Here is a 13,226-nt window from a genome sequence, read left to right as displayed (position 1 = left end):
TGCAAAACACACACACACACACACACACTAAATCTTCAAAATGAAATAAATAAAAACACATCCCTGTGACTTTAGGATAAAGCAACAGAAATAAAGTACCTTCAAAGTGTCCAGCCCTCCCTGGATTCACAGCAACATATCTGCTCCTTCTCATGCCTGTCCAGGACCAAGCACCCACCACAGACAACAGTGACAGCCATCTTTATAAGGATATTTTTATTGACAATAAAAAAATCTCAGTGCTTCCTTCTTTGCAAGGAAGGAGCTGCTGAGTCTTGACGTGTGCATTTGCCCACCAAGACAGAATGCCAGTGGCGCGCTTACCTCCCATACACACGCATTGCTAAGAAGGCAGAGTTCAGATATTTACATTCATGCAATGCAGGTCTCACACTACCTGGGCTGTTTAGGTCATATTTGTACAGATTGGAGTACAGTATTTATATATATATATTTTTGTATAGATAGTTATCTCTTTAAATATATATATAACTATATATAATATGCCTATTTTTGTACATCTATTATTCTTTCATCCAAAATGTCCTCTAGAAGGCTTGTGGAAACACCCGGTAACTGGGAGAGCCTAAATGATGCTGAGTTCTGACACGACTTGACCACAGTGGAAAACACTTGGGGAAACACGTGGACATGGACCCTTCACCTGACTGCATTCAGGCTGCTTGGCAAACGGGTCATAGTGGAGTTGCCATGGGGCCCCTTGAAATGATGATCTAAGTTCACACTCTTGGTTGACATGATTGTGTGGTTTTATTATGATGTGATATGTGCCCTCTAGTTGTCCAGTCCTAGGCTTGGGGATGCTGTTCCCTTGGGACACCCACACCCTTTAAAAACCTAAGCTCTTCCTTTGGTTTTCCCCAAGTGTGTCGTAGGATAATACAAGCCCACTAGAGAGAATTTACATGCATACCAGCCAACTACAGTGGAAACTCAGCAATGGCCCCTGCTGACTAATAGCACACACACTGTGGGCTTCCTAGGTTTAAGCCAAGGACAGGATGTGGGTGCATGGACATCTCAGGCTCTGCCCAGCCCTTCGTGTCCCCTGGCAGAGAGCGCCCCTCAAGCTATGGGTGTCCCTTCCTCACTCCAGGGCCCTGAGAGTCCAGGTTGGAAGTTGGGGATGTTATGCTCTCCCATAAGGCTCCGGAGTGTGTTTGTTTACAACTAGGTCCCAACCTTCCTATCTGCCCAGTCTCTGCTGCAGGTACAGGCACCAGGAGACTGTGGCCCTAGTCTCAATTTAGATCAAGGTGATGGTGGTGGTGGCGGTGGCGTGTGTGTGTGTGTGTGTGTGTGTGTGTGTGTGTGTGTGTGTGTGTGTGTGAAGTTGAGACACAGGGTACTGGGGTGGAGCCTGCCAGGCTTCCCACCCCATCTGCCTGTCCCTGATCCATCTCCTCTGGCTTCTTCATCACTTGCAAACACATTCAGAGAGGACTGCCAGGTGTCCCCCTGTGTGAGATGGGGACAGCCCCACAGAAGGCTCTTGGCAACCTGCTCTTGGCAACGTGCCAGAGCCAAGTTGTGAAGGTGAAATTCACACCCAACCCCAAACCATGTCCTCAAGCAAAGGAGAGCAAATGTCATTTACATGAGACAAGCCCTGGACCTCCCCTTAGCCTGCACCTATCATTCAGGAGCAGGATAGTGGCACCTTCAGGGCATCTGTCTACAATGTACTGATTTTCATGCACCTCACTTTTCCCTGGCTTTGAAAATCTCATGTGGCACACCCACCCGCCTGAGAAGATCTCTGGTGGCTGCGGAAGAGGCCAATGCACTCATTACATCTCTGCATTGTGGGGGTGTGGCCCTCCAGTAGGCCGGCTTCCTAAGCAAGTACATGTGGCTGGTGAGGAACGATGGACGAAGAGCCAAGGGCTATAAAATCATAGGGGTCAAGGGATGCTCCTTGCTGTGTGGGTGGCCTCCAGGGAAACAAGCCCATGGGCAGAGGGTTAGCAAGGCTAGATGGTTCTTCCCCATTCCCCCTTCCTCCCACACTCCGGCTCCTTTAGAGCCATGACCCGCAGAAAGCCACTTCCAGAAGCCACCTTCTCCTAGGAACTTTCTGAGTACCAAATTAAGGTTTTGGGGGACTGGTGGAGGAAAGTGAGGGAGGGTGCACATAGCACCAGACCAGCACTGGCCTGGCACAGAGTGACCAGATGAGTTTGGCACAAGTTGTGACCTCTGCCCAGTGAGGCAGGGCCTGGCTCACACTGACGCTTCCTGAAGAACCAGGTGTGGGCTGTCAGAGCAGGGGCAAAGGGAACCTCTGATTTTCTTGGGACACTCCCAGCCTGGGCTTCTGGGAGATACCGAGTCCATTCCCAGGGGACTATGTAGGCTTGGCTCACTGCTTCCCGGGACAGGCATGCAGTCAGGAGCCACAGGCTAGGCTGTGGGTAGGCAAAGGAGGGTGACATAGGCTCTGGAGATGGAAGACCATGGCAGGTACAGTTATGGACAGATGTGTGGGAAGCACCTTTGGAAGGGGACATTTGTCTCATGGCTATGTGATGGCTTTTGTTAGAATGTCCATAGAGAAGCAGGTGGGCTTCCTGCATGAGAGTAAGCTTCCAGAATGGGAGAAATCCCTGGGTCTCCTTTCTTCTGGCTAAAGTGGGATGTCTTTCTACCCCAGGTAGACAGACAGACAGATGACAGACCCTCTACTTTCATTGGAGTACGCTGCTTTCAGTGGCAACTGGTTGACGGTCAGTGCACCCAACACAAGACAAGAAGGAGGGTATGGAGAGCCTTGGGTGGGGCTGCTGCTCGGGGCCACATGCAGGGGAGCCTGGCTCAAGCCTAGTGTCTGTGCTGCACCCCGGGGATTGACCAGGGCTAGCCTGGGAAGAGGATGCTTTCTCTTTCAGGAGGCCCGAGCCCTATAAAGCATGAAGTCCTGGACAGGCGCAGGGTCAGCTCATGTCCACCCGTCACCCCATGTCCACCAGTGTCACCAAGGTTTCCTTCCAGCCAGTGGGTCCAGGGCCTGCAAGTCACACCACCGCAGTGTTCACATCCACCCCTTTGCTGCTCTGGGATGAGCTCATGGGATATTCAGCAACACTGGTGCCATTTTCATCTTTTCTCAGGGGTTTCCTAGAAAGGATGAGGGAGGGGAACAAGGACATCGTTAGCTGCAAGGGACAGTGATGATGTAACCTCCGAGCCAGAGTCCAAGTGAGTGCTTCTGTGGAGTCAATCAGAAGCCAAGCAGAATCTTAACTAGGGTGACCATATCATTTAGGATGCAAACCAGGGTCTACTGAGAAGGAAAGAGGACACAGGGACAAGTCCGAGTTGGAACTGTTCTGGACAACCCAAAATGTATGGTCAACCTAGCAGGATCAAGCTCTGGTTGATCCCTCTGGGCGCAATTGGTTCACAAGGAGCGGCATTAGTACTAGGATCGTGCGTCCTGCCTCTGGGCGATCACAATAATGGTAAATGCGATGAGTGAATGGAGGGTGGTGGGTAGCATTAGTACTGCTGACAGGTGACGGCAGTGATGTCCAGGTGATGTGACTGCTGGTGGTTATGGTGGTGATTGTGGTAGAGGAGGTGTTAGTGGAGAGATGATGCTGATGGTAATTGTGATGACGGTGGTGAAGGAGATGGCGGAGATTTTGGAGGCTATGGTAGTAGTGACAGTGTGGAGAAGGCAGTGATGGTAGAGGTAATGGTGGTGGTAGTTACTGTGTGGTGATGATGGAGAAGGTGGTGGAGATGCTGGTGGTGATGGTTGAAGGGATAATGGCAGAGGCGTTGGTGGTGATGATAGTGACGGTGGTGATGATGGTGGAGAAGGTGGTGGAGATGCTGGTGGTGGCAGCAGAGGGGACGATGGTGGTGACAGCTGTGGTAGCAATGATGGTGGGGCAGATGAGGGATGGTAGTGACAGTGGGTTATAATAGCAGTGGTCACGGTTGGGTTGATAGTGGTGGCGACACCGACTGTGATGACGGTTATGGCGGTGATAATGATGAATTCCCAAGCTGAGCTGGCACACACCCGTAGTTCTTCATCATTTTTCACTGAACCACCTGAAGCTCATATTAGAGACCAATGAACCCTAGGTCTATTCCTCTTATGTATACAAGGGATCAGGAAGGCTAGGAGGGAGGCACTCCCTGAGAGTGTAAAATCACAGTGCTATTCCCCACCTGACTGAAGTCCTCTTTCCTCCTCTGAGTCGCTCATGGGGAAGGGGGAGGTCTCTGACCTCCACCCTGAGTACCTACAACCTCCTGGACTGGGCTGTGCAATCTGTGTTTCACACCACTATACGGCTGTCTCTTAGGTGAAGACGGCTCCAGTCACACATGGCTAAGGCACCTCCTATGTCCCTGAAGGTACCCAGATGAAGGCCTCTTGCTAAGTATTATCTAAACTAGACATTCAAGGCCATCTTCCAAACGCTCAGGGATTGATTGATTCTGCCTTCTTTAGCACCCTCAGAGCCTCCACAAAGACAGGATGAGCAGGCTGTGATTGGCTCAAAGACCTTTGGAGGTCCTCTTCAAAGTCTCAGAAGGCAGGGGGATGGTCAGTAGAGTCATGAGACAACCAGGCCTTCTCACACGACACATTAAAGTCAAGTCTATTCGTGATCCTTTTTCTTGTAGAGGAAGTTGTTCACAGAGGAATTCACTCTGGGTGGCTGAGTCTAGTCACTGCGGCTTTCAGAAAGGCAAGATCAAATCCCCGGTGTGGCATGCTTTGTACAGAGTCTTCTCAGGCAGAGAAACTCTTGTCCCTCCTTAGGGCCTCCTGAAGAAGTTAGGCTAGAGTTAAGACAGTCGTTTTATGGGGAGAAACTGAGGCTGAGCGAAAGTTTTGACTTGCCAAGGGCCCCAGCTGCATTGCAAGGGACCTGGAGTGTCATCCTTGGTACACTCCTGGGGATGTACCCTTAGGTAATCATCCCCAGGAGGCGTTTTCCTAAGAACAGGCTCTGCAGTCCAGCTGCTTGGGAAAGCCTCCTTATACCTCCTCCCAGAGATCCTTCAAAGTCTTGTTGAGCTTTCTAGGAAGTCTCCCTTGCCTAGCTTTAATCCAGGATGACCCGCTTCATGGGGCCCAAGAGCTCCCAGATGCCAGCTCACGGTGATGGTGGCATAAATGGCCCACATGGTAAGTACACTTAGCCTCTCCACCTCCTGGCACCAGAGCCAAGACCCTCTCTGTTCTGCTGCCCATACTCTGGTCCTAGCTGTTCCCAAAGCCTTCTGGGTTATCACTGATGCCAGTGAAAGCTGAACTGTCCCCAAAGAAGAAGCTAGCTCTGGAACTCCATTCTCCTACCAAACATGTCATTCATGGGTGACACTGGCCATGTTAAGGGGCAGAGGCCACACCCTCAAGAACCTCGACTTTCCACCACTCTATTATATTTTTGTTTGTGAGCCCAACCTTTAATGGCTGAGGCATCTCTCCAGCCTTTCCACCACTCTCTGCCTGTGTGAACTCAGGCAATGTAGGTAACTTTTCTGAGCCTCTGTTTCCTTATCTATAAAATGGGTATAATATCAGTGTCCCCTTCATAGGCTTGTTGGAAGGATTAGACATGTTAGTGCACATCAAGCATGTGGATGAGTGTCTAGCATACAGTAATTGCTCTGTAAGTGTCTGTTAGTGCTCAGCACTGATGTCACAGAGGTGTCATGGGAGCTGCTTGGCTGGCCAGCGGTGGCCATCATACCGTGCTCCAGTCTGCCCAGGCTTCCTATTTAGCATGCACCTTCTGAGGATCTGGAAGGGCTAGCAGTCATTTCTAGGACTCCTGATCCTCCAATCTGTGGGCCAATCTGGGCTGGTCCCACTAAGCCGGGCAGAGGCCACAGAGAACTCCTTTAAATGGCCTGGTTCCTAAAACCAAAAGGAAGGGTTGTGAGCATCTCCATGTGCTTTGGCTTCTGGGCAAAAAGGGATGGGGGGCGTGGCCTTACCATTTGGAGACCTTTCTCCACCTACTAGGTGCTCTCCACCTCCACAGGGAGCATCATCAAGGCTCCAGCTGCCCAGCCCAGAAGGGCCTCTGCGGAACCTGCCTCCACTGCTGTCTCTTTGCCTGGGCTCTGGGGCTCTGCTGGCAAGGGGCAGGCGCTGCCATCCTCAACTGCTATTCTGCTGAGCAACAGCCCACAGTGGGGGAAAGACGAATTCATCCTTTGTGTGCACGCACGCACGCACGCACGCACGCATAGACACACACACACACACACACACACACACACACACACACACACACACACACACACACACAGAGGCCCAGCATGAGCCTCCTCTATAGAGTACAGACTTCTCCAGCCTTAGGATGAGAGCCAGAAAAAGCTTTCCCCAGCCACCAAGGTGTCACTAGGAGAAGCCGGTGGTACATGGGTACCTCTCCACATCCAGGAGAAGGTGAGTCCCAGATGGGCATCCTCACACCATCCTTCAGCTCTCTGGATTGGCTCCAGGAGGCTTTGTGCATGCTCAGAGTGGGGAGCAGCGGAGGGTATGGTGGACAGGAAAGGTGGAACAGAGCACCCCAACATACTGGGAGAATACCCCAATAGGGTAAGGGAGCACCCCAACATGGTGAGAGCACCCCAGTAGGGTAAGAGAACACCCAATGTGGTGTGAGCACCCCAATATGGTGAGAGAGCACCCCAATATGGTGAGAGCACCCCAACATGGTGAGAGCACCCCAACATGGTGAGAGCCCCAACAAAAGGCAAGAATTCAAATTCTGACATCAAGGCAGCTTCCTAGCTCCTTGGAGACTCAGTTTCCTGATCTGAAAAATACAGCGCATTGGCCCAAAATGGAGGAGACAGACTAAGAACACAGGGGAGAGAGATGAACCCAAAGCCTAGTCTGGAAACTCCAGGAGACCAGTCAGTTCCTCCCTATTGGTTTCACTTGTGAAGGTCATCCTACAACCAGAGTGACAGGAGTAAAACTCACAGCCCACCCCCTCCATGCGCATGCCCAGGTCTGTTCTGCATTTCATGTCCTTCTCCTGCCCGGTGTTCCAGCTTGGCCTGTGTGTCTGACCACACCCTCATTTTATGTGTGCATTTGTCATTTTTTTTGTTTTTTAATTATTAAACCAAAATTACACAGAAGAGTAGGCTCAGAAGGAAAAAGTAAAGATTTTAGATGTTAACAACTACTCTAATAATAACTTGAAGTAACTTATGGAGCACAGGAATCCAGGAAGAAAAACCCTTGCTCAGAAATATTATTAATGACTTGTTGCCCTTTTGGTGTTTTTGGCAATGTCCTTGCATGGTTCTTGTACTATGCTGAAACAGATGTGTTACTTACAGAATCAAACGTCCTAAGGCTGGGAAGATATGTCTGAGATCGACTCTAAAATGTTAAATATATAAGAGCAAAGAGGAAACCGCTGTAGCCATTACAGCGAACTCACGGCAGGCATTAAACGGGGCAGGGAGGGAGATGATCCCCTGCCTAGCCTTCCGCCCCCCCCCTCCCCCCGTCCAGTGTGATCATCTATCATCTGCAAAACGGCCAGGCAGTTGAAGACATCCCAGCCCAGCTGGGCTCCTGAGGGGGGGCTCCAGCCTGCACTGTGGCTGGACACTCACCTCTTTATGGCTTTGTAGCAAATGATGACCAGCACAGTCAGAAACACCAGGGAGGCACACACCACAGCGACGATGATCACCAGCCCCGACCACCAGCTGTCCTCAGCAGGGCACGAGGTAGAGTTGGGAGCTGAAAGACACTAGAGTCTGAGTCTCTCTGAGTGAGCGAGGTGGGCCTGTGGGACAGCGGTGAGGGAGTGGCATGCAGAGCCATCCATCCATCACCCTGAGGAAGGCCCTCTGACCTTTCCTGCTTTCCCTACCCCCACCCCAGCAGGTGACATCATGCCTGGACCCCAGCCAGCCCCTCCCCCATTCAGCGCCTCCGTCCTCCTTGGCAAGCTCAGAGCCGGATTGAGCTCCAGTGCCTGGCTAAGCAGGCCTCCGTCCTCCCAGGCATGAGCTAACTGACAGCAGGGTCGGGTTTAATTTCCCATGAAAAATAACAGAACATCTCATTCTCGAAGTCAAGGCATTAAATCCGGTGCGACCGTGGTTGGGGGTGGGGTGGCGGGCTCTCAGGGAACTTAGGAGGAGAAAGGAAACACCCTGGATGTGTTTTGGAACTGAGCTTCTTGTGAGGCTCGCTCTACCAGCCTGGATTAGGTCCAGGTGATGCTACCAGTGGCTTTCTCAGTGTGCCTGGAAGGGGCCAGAGCATGGGAAGGTGTGTGAGCATCACAGCATCTGACACCTGACTCCACCTCCTGTCCTCATCCTACCCATCCTTAGGGTAAGCCTGTTCCCTGGTGGGTCTGGGCAGTATTGGTGTTCACCTGGTCTAATACTGTCTCAGAGACTGTTACTACCCTGTGAGTAAGGCATAGACAGCCCAGCCCCATAGCACAGGCTTGGAAAGAACCAGATGCCACAAAGAAAAGGAAGTGCTGGTGTTATAAAAGGACTGGGGGAGGGGAGGGCAGGGAGGGGGCGAAGAGGCAGAGAGCAGAGGGAGTGTGGGGGGGGGGGGAGAGGAGTAGACAGACCACACAGGTGGACAGGGCTAGACAAGTCCTCAGGGTTTGTGAAGATCTGTGCGAGAGTCACAACTATGTCCCCAGCTCTGTCCCCTCAGTACTAGTCACTTGGAAGTAGACAACAGCAGTTGAAGATGACTGGAGGACACCAGGATGTGTCCAGGGGGGGATTCCCTCCTGTCAGTACAGCACCTGACAGCTGTGTCAGATCTCTATACCAGCAGAAGCCACACCCAGTATTCCCAGTACTTCCAAAGTACCCTCGAGTCTCTTCCTCAATAACCCCTAATTGGGGACACCTATCCTAATGATTGCTAAAATATAGGCAAGACGTGTTTGTTCCTGGCATTCATAGAAATCATGTGATAAGCACATTCTTGTCTCTTTCACACCGCTTTATCTATTTAGCAGTGTTGGGGATTCACCCAGGTAGCTATGTAGTTCAGTAGGTCTTCCTTTTATTGTTGATGAATAATATCCCCGCCCCCAGCCCCATGTTCCTGTGCTAGCTACAACCTTTTGTCCATTTACCTGCGGATGGGCTCCTAGGCTGTTTGAAGATTTTTGGTCTCTAGGAAAAGCTGTCATAAACATCTGTGAAGGAATCTTTTGTATAGACAGTTTCATATTCCTCATATTCCTCTTGGGTAAACACATGTTATAGGATGGCCCTGGTGTGTGCATGGCATACGTAAATGTGTGTGTGTGGTCTCAGCAAGTGGTTACACCTGGGAGTGGTTACACAGCATTTGGAAGCACAGGAAGGAGAAAGTGATCTCTTTGGTCATCACAACAAATGAATCCATCAGCTAGGGGTGTTGGGCCCCAGCCCTCACGGGGTTTCTATGAGTTGCTTGTCAGCCAATAACCACAGGTGCATCCTGTTTTCTAGTCCTGTCTTACAGCCCTAGCCTTGCCCCACTGGCATCAACCTCTCATTATGAAAAAAAAAAACGAACTCTTACACCTGGGGTTTTTCCACTGTGCTGTAAGTCTGTATATAAGGCTTCTCCTTCCCAATAAAAAGTCAAGTGCACACACACACACACACACACACACACACACACACACACACACACACACACACACACATTCTCTTAGCAAAAACAGCCGGACTTCTTGTCTTTCATTTAAATCTCCAGGATTTTGCCTGATACATTAGACTTGCTCATGGCACAGGCACCACATAGGTATGTTAATAATGATGCACTAAAGTTAGAATTGTCCCTTAAAGGTGCTAGCAAGGCCCTCCTTAGAAAGTCCATCCACACTGCAGGCTGCAAAGCTCAGTTTGGAATTTGGCAGGGCTACCTTCCCTTACACCCTGCTGGTGGGGTGGGGATTGTCCTTTTATGGTCATTCTTCATGGCATTGGTAGTGGAAGCAGCTAGCTCTGGTTGTGTGCCCTTCTGTCTGAGACCTTGAGGGACTCAGAAGGTGCAGATGAATGCTGTATGTGTGGAAGGCAACAACCCAACCCAAGGCAGAAACCCTGCATCTGCAGAGAGAAGGTATTTCAAGAGACCTGGTGGCATAGGACAGCTTTTGGTCACAAAACCAGAGGTGGAGTTGAAGATGGCGTTCGCATTTGCTTGAGTTGATTAAAGAATGCCAGAGCTTGAGGGAGCCTGGATATTGTCATTTCAGAAAACAGAATAAACATTGGAGCAACTTACATGAGGGCTAGAGTGAGGACCACAAGACCTTGGAGCTGCCCATTAGCCTGGTTACTGCCTCCATTCCCTTCGGTACTCCTGAAGAGATGGTAAAAGCTCACCACAAGGGCAGGCTAGAGGCTCATCTTTAGAGGCTGCTTCCTGACAGTGCTCATTCATGCATGCATTCCCCTGGACATGTACTGAGCATGCTCGGAGCCCACTGCTAGGTGCTGGGGGTACAGAGATGAATCAGACGCAAGCTGTCCTCTGCCAGACCTGGCGCCAGCTGCCCAGGGATGGTTATAAAGCTGACTAAAACCTGATCTTCTTGCATGAGGAGCCAGCAGTCTCCAAAAGAAGTGGCATGCGCTGACTGCCAATACCTGCACATTGAGTTGGCAATCCTGGGTGACAGGCAGGTGGCCAGACGGGGAGCGTCAGGCACCAGGAAAGAGCTGCCTCTGTCCTGTTGTCTCTGTCACTCCCTTTGAACATGACAGAAAGGCAGGAGCTGATCTGAAACCTCAGGGGTCATGTCACCAGTTCTTGAACCTCAGAAGTTGACGTATCAGACAACTCTCCTGATCCCGTGCAGACGATGGGACAGGCAGCCATGAGGATACTGGAAAAGGCCCAGGCTCAAGTCTTCTGGGTCAAGGGAGTCTCATTCTTTTTAGTCAGCCCATGCTGCATTAAAGGGCTGGGAATACTCCGCCTGGGCCAGGCCCTGGACACCATGGTTAAAGGTTTTGGGACTTCTGCTTCCAGGTAACAAGAGGTAATGAAGTGGATTTGGCTGACTCTCCCCGAACATCCAGAACTTTCCAAATATCTGAAACAATGGGCAATGGCAACAAGATGGTAGTCCTTAAATAATTTAAGATCTGGAGCTCTGAAGCCATTAGAGGAAGATGCTTTGAGACTTTCCGAAAGGGACTCCGAGCCCAGATGACAATCCCAAGGGTTGACTGCTGCGACTGTGTGGCATTAAGAATCTTTTCGCACAGCAAAGGAAGCAATCATCAGAGCAAAGAGATGTCCTGCTGAAAATCTTCACCTGCTACATAGCAGACAGGATTAATATCTAAACTGTATAAAGAACTGAACAAAAAAGACAGGCAATCCACCTGATCAATAAACGAGCCAATGAGCTAAACAGAGTTCTCAAAAGAAACACAAGGGGGTAATACATACTTTAAAAGGTGTCCAACATCCTGAGCCACCAAGGAAAAGCAAATTAAAATGACTTTGAGATTCTTTCTCACACCCATCTGAATGGTTATCCCTAAGAAAACAAATGACAGCAAATTCCAGGGAAGATGTGGGGAAAGAGGCAGAGTGTGAATGGGGGCAGCCACTGTGGGGATCAGCATGGATGCTTCTCAGAAACCCGAGACTAGAAATATCATCTAACTCAGCTGTATCACTGGGTACACACATGGGGGAATCTACTCCTGCCACGGACACACTTACACATCCATGTTCAGCGCTACACTGTTCACATTAGCTAAGAAATGGAGCCAGCCTAGACGTCTATCTACAGATGAACGGATAAAGAAAATATGATCCATTACACAATGTTTACGGGGGGGGGGGGTGAATGAAATCAGAGATTATTAAGTGAAATAAGCCAGATTCAGAAAGACAAACAGTTCTCTCTCGGATGCACAATTAAACCTTAAGTGTGTGTGTGTGTGTGTGTGTGTGTGTGTGTGTGTATGCATGCACCCACACATGCACATGGATGTAGTCTGGTAGAGTAGAGGATGAGAGGAGAGGAAGAGATTGCTCAGAAGGGAGGGGTGGGGCAAAGGAGAGGCTCTGGAGCGCATGTGTTGTGAAAGCAGGAGGCAAGGCTAGGGGGCAGGAAGGGGATGGAGAGAGTGAGGGGAGGGAGAGAGGATGAATGAGAACAGATCATGAAGAAGACACAGTGGAGCCTGTGGTCTTGCATGCTAACTAAAGACGCCGACACAACGATTATGATTATCATGACAGTGGCAAGGAAGAGGACGATGACAACGATGATGGACAGTAATCCCCAGCTTTCTGCCTCAAGGAATTTCTAGAGCAGCATAGGAGGGAAGGAATACAGGCAGCGACTAGGACAGAGGTGGTCCCTGCCCTAGGATGTTCTGAGTCAATGGAAAGCAGAACACACACACACACACACACACACACACACACACACACACACGCACGCACGCACGCACGCACGCACGCATGCACGCATGCACGCACACATGCACACATGGTAGGGGGGTTGCACGGTCATTTTCCACCTTGAGTCACAGCTTTATCTGGTGCTCTGCCCCTCAACCCTGCTCTTAGGCCCAGCCTGAATGCCAGGCACTACTGGGACACCGCAGGCTTCGGAGACATCATTAGACGCCTCTCCTTGGCTTCAAAGTCTTTGGTGACTCATGTGCAAGCTGCCCCAGTGGTTTGCGGCTGACTCCCTGGGAACTGAAAGGGTTGTAGGCCTAATTGGCCATCGTTACACTGCTATGCTCAGGGGAGGAGGGCCTCCCTTCCTGGTTCTCCTGCTTCCAGCCTCCAGAACAGTCTACGGGTGGCTCACAAGCAGTGACAAATCAGGCCAGCACTGGCTTATCTGGGTACTGAGGAGGTCAGTTCCCTGCTCCCTCCAGGGGTGAGGACCCTGAACCTGCTTCCTAGAGGTACCTCAGGCACGGGTTAGGCTGGGCCCCAAATCATTACGTCTTGGGTTTACATGGTCTTGGCAGCACCAACAGGTACAGATGACAAATCTAGTTTCAAGGGGCAATTTTATGGCATTTATTGGTCTTTGGCATGGTGCTTCTCTCTGTGCTCTCCCTCCTGTCTTGCTCCTCGAAGAAAGATTTGAGGGCACAGGGCACAGAGCACGTTAACAAGTGAACAACCTATTCCTGCCCCAGCCAGTGATCTAGGACACGCCCTGGTCCCGTGT

At 50.6% G+C, this 13,226-nt stretch overlaps 1 protein-coding gene across 3 annotated transcripts in view; it reads right to left on the bottom strand.

Annotated features, from left to right (window-relative positions):
- Window positions 1-201: 201 nt before the first annotated feature.
- Prima1 (proline rich membrane anchor 1) overlaps window positions 202-13,226 on the bottom strand; it is a 50,121-nt gene continuing 37,096 nt past the window's right edge. For 2 of the 3 annotated variants that reach the window (XM_013112068.3, XM_005068372.4), the window contains exons 4-5: window positions 7,639-7,768; window positions 202-3,138 (exon numbers count right to left, since the gene is read on the bottom strand). In XM_013112068.3, the coding sequence (XP_012967522.1) occupies window positions 3,036-3,138; window positions 7,639-7,768 (233 nt within the window). In that variant the 3' untranslated portion in view covers window positions 202-3,035. Of the gene's footprint in view, window positions 3,139-5,741; window positions 5,909-7,638; window positions 7,769-13,226 lie in introns of all 3 variants that reach the window. The other variant, XR_001196356.3, reaches the window with a different exon arrangement.

This window comes from Mesocricetus auratus, unplaced genomic scaffold, assembly GCF_017639785.1.
Source record: "Mesocricetus auratus isolate SY011 unplaced genomic scaffold, BCM_Maur_2.0 Super-Scaffold_15014, whole genome shotgun sequence".
Lineage (NCBI taxonomy): Eukaryota > Metazoa > Chordata > Mammalia > Rodentia > Cricetidae > Mesocricetus > Mesocricetus auratus.
Note: the sequence above shows the minus strand (reverse complement) of the source record. Positions and strands in the feature narration are given on the sequence as shown.